This window comes from Quercus suber, unplaced genomic scaffold (assembly GCF_002906115.3).
Source record: "Quercus suber isolate HL8 unplaced genomic scaffold, Cork oak 2.0 scaffold_8, whole genome shotgun sequence".
Classification (NCBI taxonomy): domain Eukaryota; kingdom Viridiplantae; phylum Streptophyta; class Magnoliopsida; order Fagales; family Fagaceae; genus Quercus; species Quercus suber.
In genome coordinates, this window is record NW_027069474.1 from 2,918,479 (window position 1) to 2,936,957 (window position 18,479).

General features: G+C 34.4%; 1 protein-coding gene and 1 pseudogene across 1 annotated transcript; one reads left to right on the plus strand and one right to left on the minus strand.

Annotated features, from left to right (window-relative positions):
- Window positions 1-966: 966 nt before the first annotated feature.
- On the plus strand, window positions 967-12,969 carry LOC112013021 (1,4-alpha-glucan-branching enzyme 3, chloroplastic/amyloplastic). Its single transcript, XM_065776384.1, has 21 exons — window positions 967-1,350; window positions 2,010-2,081; window positions 2,397-2,461; window positions 3,112-3,789; window positions 4,677-4,849; window positions 4,944-5,033; window positions 5,691-5,766; window positions 6,555-6,662; window positions 7,559-7,649; window positions 7,858-7,959; window positions 8,498-8,600; window positions 9,499-9,636; window positions 9,767-9,838; window positions 9,972-10,076; window positions 10,482-10,559; window positions 10,631-10,738; window positions 11,184-11,264; window positions 11,937-12,041; window positions 12,362-12,447; window positions 12,559-12,778; window positions 12,886-12,969. The coding sequence occupies exons 1-21, from the start codon at window positions 1,073-1,075 to the stop codon at window positions 12,967-12,969; spliced, it is 2,913 nt and encodes a 970-aa protein (XP_065632456.1). The 5' UTR covers window positions 967-1,072.
- On the minus strand, window positions 12,773-16,602 carry LOC136068772 (DNA ligase 1-like; annotated as a pseudogene).
- Window positions 16,603-18,479: the final 1,877 nt, after the last annotated feature.

Below are 18,479 nucleotides of genomic sequence, written 5' to 3' on the forward strand. Positions count from 1 at the left end.
GTTAATAAGGGTCCGTTTGTTTTTGTGGTAAATGATTTCAAGAAATTATTTTCCACCTGACCCCACTGTTTGGCAGCTATGGAAAATAAAATTTTCCGGAAAATAGGCACCCGTTTGACCATTATTTACTCCTTTCACCCGGAAATAGTTTTCACCTCTCATTTTCACTTCAAACCATTTCCGGGTCATGCACAAAAGAGAGAGTAGAGAAATTTCGAAGACATCCAGAGAAAGAAGAGAACTCGTCGAGAACTAAACAAGCCAGAGAAAGCCAGGGAACTCACCTTGCCGAAACACTATTCCAACCACTCTCGTGCCTCCGATCCAACCACCACACCGAGAAACCCAGAGAACTCACCTCGCCGAAACACCATTCCAAACCCAGACCCATCGCCATGATTGTCAATCGCCTTCGACTCAAACCCAGACCCAGCCCCAGCGAGTCGCATCGCGAACCCACGAACCACGAGTAGCACCGTGCCGCGAGTCGCACTGGATTTGAATACCCGGTCGCCTCACCACAACGATCTGACCGAATTTGATGATTTTGAAATTTTTTGTAATAAAATTTGTTTGGATGCTGAGAAAATATGAAAAATGTGTAGGAAAATAGCATTTTCAGAATAGAACTAAACACATAAAAATATTTTCTACAACAATTTTCATAATGCAACAAAACACTTGAAAATATTTTCCTTTCCCAAAAATAGCATTTCTGAAAAATAGACTATTTTCCAAAAAATATTTTACGGGAACCAAACACAGCCTAATATGCAATTCAATAGTTTGATAATTTGATTTTCAAAATTCTCCGTCCAATAAAAATTACTGTAAATAGATATAGGTACAGTTTAAAATTCAAAAAAATAATTCTTACAGTTGCAAACGAGTCAGCCATTGTTTGATTCGTTTCTTTCACCGAGTCAACTCATAAACCTCTCACTTCAAAGCATTATTTTTAGACATTGTACCCGCCTTCTTATCCTAAAACCCCTCCCCTCTCACTCTCTCTCTCTCTCTCTTACTCTCTGAGAGCTTCAACAACTGCAACTAACACTCCTACTCTTATCCAATGACTTCACTTTCTCTCCCAACCAAAATTTTCCTCTACCCAAATAGCCCTTCCATCCAATTCCAATCCCAACACAGACCCCCCCAGAGACTCACTTTTCCCAGAAACATAAAGATCATATGCTCAGCCACAGAGCAACCACAACCACAACCACAACAACAACAACCCAAGAAGAAGAAGAAGAATGAGACAGAAAGCGAAAAAGGAGTTGACCCAGTTGGGTTCCTCGCCAAACACGGCATTTCCCATAAAGCTTTTGCTATTTTCCTCCGTGAAAGGTACAAATACTATTTTTTTTTTTTAAGAAAAAAAAAAAGTAGAAAGTGAAATGGAGTGTTTGGTTGAAGAGAAAGTATGTGAAGGGGAAAGAAAGTTGGGATTTTTTTTTTTTTTTAAGTCATAATTTTGTTATTTTATTATGATTATAGTATGTTGCATTAATTGAAGTGTGTAGAAATAGAAAAGAATGAGAATAAGTAGAAAGTGAGATGGGTGTGTTTGGTTGATGAGAAAGTATGTGAAGGAGAAAGAAAGTTGGTATTTTTTTTTTAAGTCATAATTTTGTTTTTTATATTATGATTTTAGTATGTTACATGTTGTTTTAATTGAAGTATGTAGAAATAGAAGAGAATGAGAATAAGTAGAAAGTGAGATGGGTGTGCTTGGTTGATGAGAAAGTGAGGGAATGAGAAATAAAGTTGGGATTTTTTTTAAGTCATAATTTTGTTTTTATATTGCGATTATAGTGTGTTACATGCTGTTTCATTTGAAGCATGTAGAAATAGAAGAGAATGAGAATAAGTATAAAGTGAGATGGTGTGTTTGGTTGATGGGAAAGTGTGGGAAAGAAATGAAGTTGGAATTTTTTTTGTTTAAAGTCGTTTTGTTTGTTATATTGTGATTATATTGCATTACATGTTTTAATTGAACTATGCAGACATAAAGCGTTGAAGGACCTTAAAGATGAAATTTTCAACCGTCACATCAATCTCAGGGACATGGCTTCTGGGTTAGTCCTATCGAATTCAACTCCAATTTTTTATCAATTTCCTGATTGTGAGTTCTAGTTTGAGTTTGATGGGTAGGACTTATAGCTTATTGAAATTCTAAGCTTATTATTGAAGAGGATCAGTATTTGGAATGGCTCAACCATCATGCTGAATATTTTTGTGAAAATGTTGATGTTATAGTTCTGATTTGTATGCAATTTTTTTTTTTTTTTGGTATCTTTTGGGTTATAAGGGATTCATATGCTGATTATGCTTTTGGTGGGGATTGAGGTTTTCTTTAGCTGAGTTTGGTTGTTCTCGGTTTTGTTGTCTAGATTTGAAATATTGGGTATGCATCGTCACTTCGAACATCGGGTGGATTATATGGAATGGGCTCCAGGTTTGACTCTATGCTCAAATGTTTCTTCTCCTGCTTGACAGGGTTCTCCAATGTTTAATTAACTTTCTGCAAACTTCTAGCCCCAATATGTGCCTAATTCTGACCTAAATGGAGTCCCTCACTATTACAGGATTTTAGTTTTTTTATTTTGGTATCTCTTTTTTATTTTTATTTTTTTCCTCTTTTACCTGATTTTCAAATTACATACCTAATTATATGGTAAAAAAAAAAAGATGGTTGAGAGTTTTGACATTAATCCTCCCCTGAACTTTTCTCTTCTTCAGCTCACTTCTTGAATTAGGATTTCCTTTCTTCTTCCTGAAACATATGTGAACTCCTAGCCTAATCCTGTATTTAGAATGAGTAGTTATTTCTAGTCACACTTTTTTTGGATCAAGATTGGAACTTGATACAATGGACATTAATTATCAATTTGATTTCACTGTCAAATGACCTGTTCTCCCTGGTTGGAATAGGCAGGTATATTCCTTCCATTACAACCATACATGAGAGTTTCCTACCTCAATGTTTCCCTTAGAGCTGACTTCCATTTTGTATGTTTATTAAAAGAAAAGAAAAAAAGTTTCCATTTTGCCTACATTCCTATTTGTCCTATGTTATATGCTGTTAATCAAGCATCTTGAATTCAGGTGCTCGCTATTGTGCACTGATTGGTGATTTCAATGGCTGGTCACCAACTGAAAATGCTGCAAGAGAGGGTTTTTTTGGCCATGATGATTTTGGATACTGGTTTATTATTCTTGAAGATAAGTTGAGGGAGGGAGAAAAACCAGATGAACTCTATTTTCAACAGTACAACTATGTTGATGACTATGATAAAGGTGACAGTGGTGTCTCAATTGATGAAATCTTCAAGAAATCAAATGATGATTACTGGGAACCTGGAGAGGACCGATTTGTTAATAACCGTTTTGAGGTGCCAGCAAAGTTATATGAGCAACTATTTGGTCCTAATGGACCCCAAACTTTAGAGGAACTGGAAGAAATACCAGATCCAGAAACAAGATATAAGGCATGGAAAGAGCAGCATAAAAATGACCCACCTAGTAACTTACCTCCTTATGATGTGATTGATCAAGGAAAAGAGTATGACATATTCAATGTGGTTAGCAGTCCTGAATGGGTGAAGAAAGTTTTTGCTAAGAAGCCTCCCTTGGAATACTGGTTAGAGACACGTAAAGGAAGGAAGGCATGGTTGAAAAAGTACACTCCAGGTATTCCTCATGGCAGCAAATACAGGGTGTATTTTAACACTCCTAGTGGGCCATTGGAACGGGTGCCTGCTTGGGCTACTTATGTGCAACCAGGTAATTGGCATCTGCCAGAAGTCTTTTGCTCATTGTATTGTTGTTGGAAACAGGTTCTCTTGCATGATTTCTTGTCTCTTTTGCTTGTACAATTAAACATCAATTCATAAGTAATGAAGATATATTCATCGAGCAAATGACCAAAACCAAAATTATTTTAGATTTTTTTTTCTTTATCTCATAATGGATTATTGTAGAATTTCGTTCTTGAATTCAGATAGGGATTAGATTTGAGTTTAGATAGGGATTAGTATTGAGATTTGTTTCAGTTTTAGATATGATTATCTTTTATTCCTAAACCCTCCTAGATGGTTGTATTTTTGGAAAGATGATTGATTAATGAAATTTAAGATTGGAGATTTTCCAATATGTTGGGTGCTGATTCCTAACACCTTAGGTGTTGATGCCTAAGTTTCTTGCTTGGTACTAATTCCAGGCAACCCCTAGGTGCTAATTCTTCAGGTTTATCTCTTGTTCTTTTATTTTCTCCTGATTGTCCCACATCACATTCTCTATAGTATATATGGTATGTATCTATGTACGTTTTAGATATGTATATTTGCATCTATGTATCTATGTATTTATGTGTGGACTGATCTATGTATATGTTTATGTATGGATTGCACTTAAGGTTTTGGTATGAGTTTTTTTTAGTAGTGTGATTCCTTTTAGGTTCTCCACTTGCATATACAGGGCTAGTAACTATGATGAACACATACATAGGACATACGTACAGTACCCTGCCTAATTGAAACTCTAGTGGCTACTACTTTTTTTAGGAGTATTTTTCTAGCAATCTTACACTTTTATTTTCCTTCCAATTATTTTACAAGTTTTGGCATGTTGTATTGTATCTACTTCACCTAAACTTTGTTGGTTACATTCAGATATAGATGGAAAGCAAGGTTTTGCAGTCCACTGGGAACCACCGCCTGAATCTGCATACAAGTGGAAAAACACACACCCAAAAGTGCCAAAGTCCTTGCGCATATATGAATGCCATGTTGGAATTAGTGGATCAGAGCCAAAAGTATCTTCTTTTAATGATTTTACAGAAAAGGTAACTCCTTGCTTTTTGCTATCTTAAAATATTCCTTCAATACAGTGGTATCACATTCAATTTCCTCAGCTTTGCACTACTTTTTTCAATACAGGTCCTTCCACATGTAAAAGAAGCTGGCTACAATGCAATCCAGTTGTTTGGAGTTGTTGAGCACAGAGATTATTTTACTGTTGGTTATAGAGTGAGTTGAACATTCTTTTCCCTTTTCCCTGTCCATTATTAAGTATAAAAATTTGCTAATACATATATCTCTATGAGTTCCCTAAAGTGCCAACATTGGAATTTGTGCTGTCTTTTTTTCTTATGTTGATTAGCAGAGGCTTCTGATTGGTAAATTAATTATATAGTTTCTGTGTTTACAAGAGTCTGATCCATTCTTTCAAGATTTGTGCAAGTGCAACTTGGTCTGGTATCCAGTTTATGTATGTATATATATTTTTTATAAGTAGTATCCAGTAAATATTTCAACCTGCCTTAACATTTTAGATTGGACAAGAATAAATTAAAATACAACATGACAATAAGAAATAACGTCAATAACAAAATTATAAAGTGGGTGATAAAAGCCCAGCGCTGAATGTTTGATTGCTTTAGTGACTCCTATTTTTTTCAGTTTTATTTTTTATCGTTATTTCTCTAAAAAGTTATGTCACATGCACGATGGCTTATTTTCGTGTTTTTCGCTTGTTTTTATCAGCACTTAATTGATAATGATCTCTAGAAACAGTCTCAATTTGAGAATTTGGATTTTCTTAATTTCTTTTCATTATTATTTCTACTAAGTGCATTTTATTATGTCTTCCTTTAAATGTAATCAGACTTCTCTGTCACAATGCAGGTTACTAATTTCTATGCTGTTAGCAGCCGATATGGCACTCCTGATGATTTCAAGCGCTTGGTAGATGAAGCACATGGTTTTCATTCTTTATCTGATGTCTTTTTCTATACTACTATTTAAGGGGCTTCCCTTGTTTGGACCGGATTTTTTTTTGTTCTAAAATACCCCACATCCCTATGTTTAAGTAGAGACAACTAAAGGACAATCTGGAAAAAATACAACCCTAACTCCCACTAAAATATTTCCTAAAAAATAGGGTTACTCTCCTATTGATTTTCAAATTTTTTTATCCACTTATAAATTAGATTCTCAAAATAAAAATTATATATATAAAATAAATAACAGATTTTTTTTTTTTGCTACGACCACTTAAAAAAAAGAAAGAGAGAGCCTCATCGCACTAACGAAGTGCGTGTGATGAGGCTAGTATTTTATTAAAGATTTCATTGGTTCTTTTCATATGGATGAATGAGTTTTGGCTCATCTTAATAGCTTATGTGAGAAATACATCTTGCGTTATAGTTCTTTTTTGTATTGTAACATTATTACGGTTGGTCTGAGGAAAAGATGATTAAACAAAAGTGTAATAAGGTGCTTATAATGTATGGACATACACTGCTTATATGAAAGGAAAAATAATTCACAAATAGAACTAGCACTGGGTAATATGAGAATTAAATAAACCTCTTCGAAAAAAATTTGTCTTTAAAATCCAAATGTCTCATCAAGCAGCATTTATGCATAAACAGCATTTATATTTTTACATAAAAATATGTATTCTTAACAAAAATTTCAGCTTATTGTTTTTCGTTTGCTGCTGATAATAAAATTTACATATTGTTAATTACGTCCTACATTTTACAGGACAAGGACTGCTGGTTTTCTTAGACATTGTCCATTCCTACTCAGCTGCAGATGAGATGGTTGGACTGTCACTATTTGATGGATCAAATGACTGTTACTTTCATACTGGTATATGCACAAACTCCTTGTGCCTACTTTTCCAAGACACGAGGTCTCTCCTCTGAGTTGGTCCTTTCTGCTTGCCTTGCTGTTCTACTTTATCAGCTTGTCTGTAACCTATCTCATAAACTTGGGGGGGGGAAGATTTGAATTCTGTATAATTTTCACTTAGTCTCTTAAAAAACGTTCCTGAGGCGTGTGTTGTCATGCATTTGAGATAATATTGATCAGGCTTTTAAAATGTGGCTGTCCCAGTCCATTACGTGTTAGGCATAAGCCTCACTTGCTGAAGAGCAAATGCAGTGAAACCTACAATATTCCATTTCTAGCTTCAGCTGTTGAAGCAGATGCCTTGTGAAATCATTTTGTAGCTAAAAGAAAGAGCGCTTTGAACATAATATGCATCCATATTCAGTTGGTTGGAGAAAGCGAGAGAGAGATGTCTGTAGGGACTAGAGGTTGGTTTGTAAATTACTATGGGAGAAAAGAGGATTGGTCCTGTTAATGAGATAACCCATCTTCTTTGTTAGTAGGAGACTAGGAGTATACATAAGCAGAACCATTTTAAAGAATAGAAATAAAGAGTTTAAAACCTTGCATGCATTGAGTTCATTTTTGTAATTATCTTCCTAAGAAGTTTCAATGTATTTGCTTTGAAGATCTGAGTGTGTGGTTACTGTCACCCATGCAGTATGTGCTCATGAACCACATGTTTGGATTTCATATATCAATCTGAGCAGTTTTCATATTTTTGTGTCATCGTAAACAAGCATCCTTCATAATGTTTTTGTTGTACAATTGAAAGAGTCAAACTTAGTGCAATGAGATTACAAACTGGTCGATTGACCTTTTTTCTTTAGTTCACATACCATTTACTCTGCATTCAACTTTTCCTACTTCAATAGGTAAACGAGGGCATCACAAATACTGGGGTACCAGAATGTTCAAATATGGTGATCCTGATGTGCTGCATTTTCTTCTCTCAAACCTGAACTGGTAACTGCAAAGCAGAAACAGTCATTAAATATTTTAGTTTTTAAAATTAATGGACTTGATTGGTTGCACCATTCTTCCTTTTGTACCTATAGGTATGTGCTTATATATCTGCTGTTAGTTTATTTTTGGGGAACTATAATAGTTTCTGTCCTGGCCTGCCCCTTTGGGTGGATAGGTTGGTATTGCTTACACAATGGTGTTTGAACAGGTGGGTTGTGGAGTATCAAATTGATGGCTTCCAGTTCCATTCGCTCTCATCAATGATGTATACGCACAATGGTTTTGCTTCTTTTACTGGTGACTTGGAGGAGTAAGGCTTCTGTTGAGACTTTCTCATTATCCACATCTAATTAAGTCTTTTTTTTTACTCTAAAAACTAAGTTTAACTTTAAACTATATTTTTATGCTTTCTACTGTTATATTACGTACATAACAAAGATATAAACTTACCACCATGCCTCTTAGCTTGAATGGTATCTCCAGCCCTCCCCTTAGGGAGAGTCAAGGTTTGAATCCCCAAGGCACATGTCCCCCTGCTTAATGTAGACACCAAAAAAAAAAAAAAAAAGATATACCTTTGTTCTCCTAGCATATGCTGTCTACATTGCATTGACTAACACCAAAAAAATAGTTAAATTGTTTACAGATGTATCGGCAATGAGGACTAAAATTTAAAATGATGATTTTAAATGTTAACTAAATGTGATGTTATATGATTTTACTTTAATACCATGTACTCAACCTCACAATTATTCTTTTATCTAGGCCTGTTTCATTCTTTGGTCCCATACAGTCATAATTAAGGCTAGTTCACATTTTATTTGATGGTAGACTCTGTTCTATTGCAGATACTGTAATCAATATGTTGACAGGGATGCATTATTATACCTTATTTTGGCAAATGAGATACTGCATGTTCTTCATCCAAATATAGTAACAATTGCTGAAGATGTAAGTATTTCATGTTGTTCACTTCTATTTCCTCCAAAAACTCAGCAAATTTTATCGTCTTTTTCTCGTTTCTTCACTATTGGAAAATATATGACAATTTCATTATTTTTCTTTTAAAAGTAGTGGTATGGATTGAATTTAAATGAAACATGCAGCATCTGTTAATTGCAAGTTCATGCAAAAGACATTAGGGTTTGAGCAACAGATAATATTTTGATTCTCTTATTACTGATTACAGTTTAATATCTTCACTATAGTAAATTAGATTATATTACTTTTGGCACCATTTGGTTTTTGCTTTTCAATGGTTGAAGAGGAGCCTTTTTGTCTTTCACCTTTCCTTCAGTTGGAATCTCTTCCCCCTTAAGAATAAGGTGGAGGATAAAATCGTTGCTTTAAGACCCACTTGGTACATGTGTAACTTTTCAATCAAAGAAACATACAAGTAATACCAATAAAAGGAAATAATATGAACCAAAAAAAAAAAATGAAAGGCATGTTTGGTAACTCTGCCTTGTGTCACCAAAAACTTGTGGGATCATCATTTGAAATGTCAACATCCACCTACACAAGCCTTCCAACAAAATTTAGTCGCAATATGTTTTAAATCTAGCTTGAGCCAGTTTTATTTTCCCTGATGACAACAATTTTTTTCCCCAAGTGTTCCTGGCTACAAGAAAATGTCTTGCTTCAATTATGTTTGCCCATGATTTGAGTTGCAGTAAGCTTCTAAAACATTAGTCCCTTTTTATTCTTTGTTGAAACCTTAGCCCCTCATATACCTATTGTTTTTCATTTATTTCTTTAGGCCTTTGCTTTATGGCAGAATATGAAGCTCTCTGATTTGTATTTTCTGGCATTTTATGAAGTTTTCTTTCCTTTTTATTTTATTGTTCAGGCCACTTTTTATCCTGGATTGTGCGAGCCTACTTCTCAAGGTGGATTGGGATTTGACTATTATGTTAATCTTTCTGTGTCGGAGATGTGGTCATCTTTTCTTGAGAATGTCCCTGACCATGAATGGAGCATGAGTAAGGTTGTATTGTTTGATACATTTAATTCACTCTGCATCAAATAGGAGTATGCTTTTTCGTTGTTAATTCTTTACTTATATCATTTTACATTCTATAGTTCCCAGTACTTACGGAATTAGATATATAATGCAGATTGTGAGCACATTAATGGGCAATAAACAACACGCAGATAAGATGCTTATGTATGCTGAAAACCACAATCAAGTAATCATTCACTCTAATCTCTTCTTACACATCTATAATTCTATTAATATAGCAGCACAATTTTTGTATATAGATTTTATTTACGTAGCATAATATTATTGCTAAATCCTGCCATTACAATCTTTCATGTCAGTCAATATCCGGAGGGAAGTCATTTGCAGAAATATTGTTTGGTGAAAGCAGGGAGGATTCTCAGGGTTTGAAGCAATCATTGCTTAGAGGGTGTTCCTTACACAAGGTATGAAATGAACTCATTTTCGTAGTAATGATGTAAAATTCAAAATTTCAGGTTATGGAATTCCTTTTTTCTTATTTATAGATATTGCATTCTTTATTTTTCCTTACGCCACCTATTTGGACACCATAAAAAATGCCTTGATATAGGCTACATTTTATGATTGAATGCATTATTGGAGAAAAGCTTTATGTTAATTGAAATAACCGGCAAATACATAGAAAAACCAATATCATCTATTGCCAACATACATCAACATAAAAGGGCACTTTTCAACTGTCAAGCACTTACAGTGCATGAAACGCAATGCATATATTTTGATTTTTTGTCAAGATTTTCATGATTTTGATTGGTTAATTATTCATTTCTTTGTTGTAATTATTTATTTTTCTTTGGGTCTCGAGGTAGATGATCAAATTGATTACATTTACAATTGGTGGGCGTGCTTATATGAACTTCATGGGTAATGAATTTGGGCATCCAGAGGTATGATTACTTTCCCTGTAATACTAAAATAGGCGTTATTTCATGTTACTGACAATCTTCTCATGTTCCAGAGGGTTGAGTTCCCAATGGCAAGCAACAAGTTCTCATTTCAACTTGCTAAACGTCGCTGGGATCTTTTGGAGAAAGGCGTGCATCGTGATTTATTTTCCTTTGATAAGGTGTCCATCTAATGATTTGTATTACAAAATTTTAATTTTTTTATCATACCATGCTTATACGACATTCACGGTTCCCTGTCTGTGGAAAGTGACCTAGATATTGAACTAGCTGTTGTCAAAAATTGTTGAACTGTTTAGTATTTATATTAGATCTATAGTTATTATGTTCTCCCATTACGTGGATGCAGTTTATACCATGGTATATTGTTGAATTTATTCTTGGTTTTATTGTATAAACATGCAAGATGCGACTTTAGTTGTCAAGAGCCTTGTAGCTCAATTAATTGGCACCTCTCTAGTGTTTCCAAAGGAGACATCGAGGGTTCTTTAACTAGTTTATGTTGCCCTCCAGCCTTTATTTTTATGACCAATAACTTTTAGTGAGCAAACAGGAAATACATTGATAGCTTATTAACAGATCAGATTACTTGTTCCTCTTTTCTAGGACTTGATGAAGTTGGATGAAAATGAGAGAATTCTTTCAAGAGGTTTACCAAACATTCACCACGTTAATGACACTACCATGGTATGGCAACATGCTCTTTCCATTCAATTACTTGATACATATTCATCTAAATTAACTAATTAATGCCTTCCCACCAATCATTTGTGAAAGGTCTGCATGTCTGTATGCTTTCTTGACTTGCTCTTTCCATTTATTACTTGATACATATTCAGCTCAATTAACTAATTTATGCCTTCCATGAATCAGTTTGTGGAAAGGTTTGCAATGTCTATATGCTTTCATGTGTCTGTAAGGCCAAAATTGTGACTTCCTCCAGGAATTAAGAAAATCCACTTAGCATGTTGTGTGGGTGTAATCACCTTTTGGATAATCTAGAAATGCGTAACATAAATTGATTGCAGAAATCTCAACAAAACCTATATTAATTTCTTGGGTTTGATAAATGTTTCGTTTCCACTTTCAGTATTTCTTATGGAAGTAAGTTCTGGTATTACCATATAACCTCGAGTCGTTGAGCTTCTTAATGTCAGTGTCTCTCTTTAACCTTAACTTAACCAATTCATGAATTATGCCTCTGAGCATCCAACATTTTTTTTCCTCCGACCTGTTCTTTTGTATACACTCACACAACAGAAACACTTTTTTTTTTTAAATTTCGGTGCATGTTGTCCCATTTATTTTGTTGATAATTTGGTACCTTCCAGAAATCAATACATTCTTTGCAATTTACAGGTAATATCTTACGTGCGAGGTCCTCTTCTCTTCATATTCAATTTTCATCCAACAGATTCTTATGAACAATACAATGTAGGTGTAGAGGAAGCTGGAGAGTATCAAGTAAGTGTAATATTTTTGCAATTCTTTCATCAGCCAGATATGGAGCTTCTAATTAATAACTGTAAATTCATTTGGTATAGCATATTTCCATTTGTTTATTTTGCTTAGAAAATAAACTGGGAAAAAGTACAGTTGACCTAGAAAAATGTGAAAGTTTTAGAGCTGTACATTCTCTTTTAGGATGTAAATAAGACATACCAAGCCGGCACTAGTTTATCATTATGATCTGGGTACGGCCATTATGAATGTTTTAATCTTTGTGGCAACCTTTGCATTCACATATACTACAAACTGATAGAAGAGTGATTGTAATGACAAAGGTTGTATTAAATACTGATGAAACAAAGTTTGGAGGTCAAGGGCTTATTAAGGACAACCAATATCTTCGAAGAACCATTAGCCGAAGGTAGTTATTTACATTCTTGAATCTTTTCCTATTTTCCCCTCAACAATTTTTTGGTACATCTACTTAGGGTAGTACTTTCTTCTACTTAATCTGGCATTTCTGTCTTTGCAGAGTTGATGGCCTCCGAAATTGCTTAGAAGTGTGTCTGCCGAGCAGGACTGCCCAGGTTGGTACATTTTCTTACAATTGTCATGTTGGAAGTTCTTTTTGGGTGTGCATGCATTTAGGATGGGTTGCACTCTTTGCTACAATTGGGGACTGGTTATACACATTATTCTGTAGGACTCATTTTTGTAAAACCACAATGGGGGGGGGAAAAACCCAGGGTTTGGTTAATAAAAGACAATAAAAATAAACAATTGTGTTCGCATGTACCACTTCATTCAATTTTTTTTCGGTTACCTGTACGCTTCACCTTGCTGTGGAAACCAGCAATAGGTAAGCATCAATGCCTCTGTTACTGTTACTGCTCAAAGAACCTTGTTGAGTACAATTGATTCTTTAAGTTATTCATCAGATTAACTACATTATTATTATTGAGATCCAAACATTTGTTGCTTGGACTTGGGAACATGTGTCAGGTGCATGTACGTGTCTAGTCCCCTAGTGCCAAAACGTGTGATATGTGGTCTCGGCCATAAATATCGTATGGATAGAAGAACACACCACATACATATCAAGCATATATATGATTACGAAGTTTATAAGAACCTAAGGATCACAAAGAGAAGTATCTGTTTCCTTTCTGAACTCTAACAGGATGTAGAGACTGGATTCCGGATTAATGCTGAATCATCGCATCTATAAAGAATGATATAGAGATACATCAATTAAACATGAATACACTTCTTTAACCTGCATACCAATAGTAGGCATTAGCAATAATGAGGATGACAAATTGTCTACTAACAATTTAACATGCAAACAAATACTGAACACCACTAATGCTTACCACATTAATTGACAGAAATACATATGTTATACCCAAGGCTAGAACGTGACATAACATTGTGAAGAATGGAACTCAATGATGATAAAGTGATAGAACAAAAATGATTGGACATTCTATTGGTAACCACAGGATCTAGTGACATAACATTGTGGAGAAAGGTACTCAATGATGATAAAGTGTTAGAAAAAAATGCTTTGACGTTCCATTGGTCACTACAGGATCTATTTCACTGATGGAAGTTTCTCCCCAAACAAAGAAATGCTACCTATAACATAAATCTACCTTTTAACTTCAAACACAATATCAGGATACTTTCCAGTGTTCTGTTCAGCATTTAGACTATATATCTCAACTGAACCATTATCCATGTAATGTATCTGTGCCAAATAGAGTAAGTTATAGCACGGGGCATATTTTATTAACACTTAACAGTACAAAATTGGTGGATAGTTGTTGGACCTAGTATCACCTGGGCACGTTCTCCATCATACTTATATTCACATGTAAACTCGGTATCCTGGAATTTACATACAATCTCCAGAACGGCTTCAGTTGGCTTTGCCAGCATAGGTCCAACTGGGACACCAAGTGTAAAGTTACATGTTTTCTGAAGATTCCACACACCGCCACTAAGAAGCACAGGAAATACAAAGTATGCTTGTTTAACAATCTTCACAGTTTGATGCAAGCACAATCATAAAATCTAACTAAATGTGAACATTAAAGGAGAATAATAATTATGAACATGACTAGGCCCACTAAGTGTTAGTTTGGATTGTGCTGAAAATGTTTTTCAGCATCTTTGTCAGTAGGTCCCGTGCACTGTTCACGGGACCCACAAGTTGTCTAATTCAGCAAAATTTTCATTAAAACTAGGTCCCACAACACTATTCACACATTTAAAAATTATTTTGCTACAGTATTTTCAGTTTTCAGCAATAAACGATATCCACAAGTTGTCTAATTCAGCAAAATTTTCATTAAAACTGGGTCCCACAACACTATTCACACATTTAAAAATTATTTGCTACAGTATTTTCAGTTTTTAACAATAAGCGGTATCCAAACAAACCCTAAGACTACTTGGTTATCACTAACTCAGTCAGAAAATAAATCTGACAGCAACAATGGAAAAGGAAAAAAGAAAAGGGAGGGGGGAGGTCATCCATGGTATCAATGTTGTTAAAAGCGCCTTAGGTCACATGCTTAAAAACTCAAATCTCGAAGCCCCAAGGTTTGGGCCCTTCACATGGCCAAAAAAATGCTCATTTTTTTGGCACTTTTTGAAGAAGCATAAAGCATGCTTTTTATTTTAACGCTAAAAAAAGAAATTAATTGCTTGAACTTGAAAGAAATGACATGGACCAATGATTTACTATACAACCACTATTCTTAAGGTGCTGCATTACACAAACAATTTTTTTTATTTACATGTTAAAAGATAATAAACAAAATTAATTTACTATTATTTTGCTTTTTGGTCTCTAATTTTTAGATATATGTTGATTGAACCATATACATGTATGTTTAAACTTTCTACAGAATAGTTAAAGTGATAGAATCAGATTTGACCTCACAAACCGTCAGCGATATGGACACTTCAAGCTTAAATGTTATGCCTAAAAGTGATGTCTTTCTAGAACATTTATCTTAGACACTATCAGAATACATGACATAATGCAGAATGTTTCCAGATCTAAAGAACAAAAACTCACCTCTTCTAAAGGAGACTGGATGTTTGGAGGTGGTGTAGAATGTGCATATACAGCAGCTTGGCCCAATGTGGCCAATAGGGTCTGCTCTGCCAATCCAATACGCAAATTTGCCTACAAAACAAATCATAAAAGCTTTAAATAGAAGATCATAAAAGCTTTATATAGAATAAAGGAGTCAACGAGGTGATATCTGATAAATGTCAGAATTGCAACCTGAAGTAGACGAATTAGATATAGAGGTTCACAATCGGAAGCAGCAACAAGTAGCCCCTTGATATGGTTTTTTTTTTCTTCTCTTGACTATCCTTCCCTGATTCCTTTCAAAAGTTCAACATAACAGCAACTTAATTACAAAAGCAGTACTTTTTAATAACAAATTTTAATCGCACTACAGAGTTCTCACATCTCCCTCTATACCTACACATTGGCAAACAAACAACAGTGCCTCTAGATTATATTGCATGGCATATATACTAATTAACACCACAATACTTGTTTCCCGGATACAATTTATATTAGTAAAGTATGTTGGAAGACCTTTACAGTCAAATTAGTCTAGAAATATATATATATATATATATATTAAAAACAAACCATAACTCTCATGTTAATATATATCTAACCAATTGTCCAAATAACCCAACTCGGTATGATGGGTCATACAGTCAAATTAGTCTAGAAATATATATATATATATATATATTAAAAACAAACCATAACTCTCATGTTAATATATATCTAACCAATTGTCCAAATAACCCAACTCGGTATGATGGGTCAACCCAAACCAAGCGTCACAACATTGATATTCTTTATTCTAAATCGAAATATTAATTATTCCTATGACAAAATAGACACATGCATACTTATAACAAAGAAAATAAATTTAAAAAACCAATGAGCTATAGCTAAACTTGGCACTTACTTCTCCCATAATAATTAGTTGGAATGTTTAGTTTTAGTTACCATGTAATACAATTATGGATGGATAGTCTTATAAGCTATAAATTGCTGGTAATAGGTTGAAAACAAAAAATAAAAAAAATGTAGGATATAATAACTTATTTGAGAAGTTATAACTACGATAAAAAAACAAATCTCATCATAAATCAATCATCTAATTCAAAAGAGAGAAATATATGAATATTAAGTTTCAAAAAGAAGATAGTGCACCTTAGCAATGAGGTGGAAGATATTAAAATCCTTGGTAACAGTTAAGGCATTAGGCTTGCTCATCATAGATAAAGATGAACGACAAGCTTTTGCAACAAGACCCCAGTCTCCCAATTGATTGTATAGTTTTCTAAGCCCCACCTTAGTCCTCCCATAAGCCTCAGCAAGCAAGTTAATGATCAAAGCCTCCCCAATTCCAAGCTCCAACCCCTCGTGCGCCAGGGCAATCCTATTAGCCAAAAGATACACAATTTGCAATACATCATCAGCGGTGGTATCCATAAAAGTCCTAAGCACATTACACAGGATATCCATTTTTTACAATCAAGTCGGACTCCTTTGAAATCATGTCAAAACCCAAACAAAGAAACGGGCTCGCCCTCTCCCCAACAAGCAACCAATTCTTGGATCAAAATTCCAAGATTTGTTCTTCAATTCCGGCATTTTGCTCTTCAAATGCTCAACCCTCTCTGGCCCAAACAAATTAAGTATTTTGTTTACATTCTCATTGGGGAGTTTCGTGGTTTTAGGGTTTTGGGGTGGGTTAGAATCAAGAGTTTTGCGTTTTTTTGGAGAAGAAGGGTTTAGTTGGGGTTGAGGCCTTTTCTTGGCAGCGGTGGCACGAGCACCGGACATGAGTGCATCGAAAGCAGACGACATTGTGAGGTTTTGGTTTTAGGGGAATACACAATCAGAGAGAAGCCGAAGGGATTTTGGAAGAGAAAGTGGCTCTGTTTTTTTTTACTACTACTAGTCTACTATCTCTTGTCATCTTAAATACTAGCCCAACCCAGGTTACATTTACACAAGAATTTTATCTTTTGGGCAGTTGGGCTAGATATCAAAAAAGAAAAACATTTAGACAAATATATTTGCACAATTCACAAATCCAGATAACAAAGAAAAAAAAAACAACACTTTTAGACAAAAATTTTAACAAAACAATTACAACAGAAAACCCAGGACAGGAGTTATTAGTTTTTACCCAATTTGTGTGCCTCAGTCTCAGTGGAGAGTTCTCTGCCCCTCGCAACTCTCATTTGCCTTCCTCTAACTCCAAGGCTCCACTCTGCAACCGATTCATCACCTCCACCACTTCTGTCCATCGTCTCTGCCGATCTACTTCTGGTAACTCTCTCACTCTCTCTCTGATTCTCCGTCCATTTTCTCTGTCGAGCTAACTACAAGGGACACAGGAGACAAAGTATATTTAAAAACAGGTCAAATTACTAATTTGCCCCTCTTCTTTTCACCATATTTTAATTTAATCTCTATTTATTCCCTGACCTTTCAAATATATTGATTTAGTTTTTATTATTTCCACCATATTTTAATTTAATCTCTATTTATTCCCTAACATTTCAAATATGTTATTTAGTTTTTAACATTTCAATACTATGTTAATTTAGTCTTTGCTATTAGTGAAAATTACTAATGTGGCAAACGTCAACCATTTTCATTCAAAAAATAACGACAAAAATTAAATTAACACAGCACTAAAAGGTTAGAGACCAAACTGATATAATTAAAAAATTAAACACTAAAATAAAATATGATATAAAGGATAGGGACCAAATTCTAGGGGTAGCAATTTGTGTTCGCGTGTCGGATTTGTGTCGTGTCATCTCATGAGTATCTAACTATACGAGTCAACACTAACCAAACATGTTTATTAAACGGGTTAAAATTCATCAACCATAACACGACCCATTTATTAAACGGGTCAGTTATGTCAACCTGTTTATTAGATTTTATCAAAATAAAAAAATAAAATTATGAAAAAACAAACAAATAAATATTTTTGATATAAAATCCAGAACTATTGAGTAACTGCATCACAAATAATCATTCAAAACTAAATTATATCTCAACATCACAAATAATCAATCACAATATGTCAAAAAAAATAAACCGCAACAACTAATAAGTTTATATACCTAGGGTTTGAAGGATAATTGGTAAAATGTCATTTAATTAAACAGCTCAGGCAGGTCAAACAAATTCCATGAGCTGAACACTAATATAACTCATTTATTAAACAGGCTAATCGTGTCAACCCGAATATAACACAAACTCATTAAATCTCAACCCATAACTTGCTAATTTCATGTCGTGTCATGTCGAGTTTGTAAGTTATGTCCAATTTTACCACCCCTACCAAATACGCAATTTACCTTTAAAAATAAAAATGG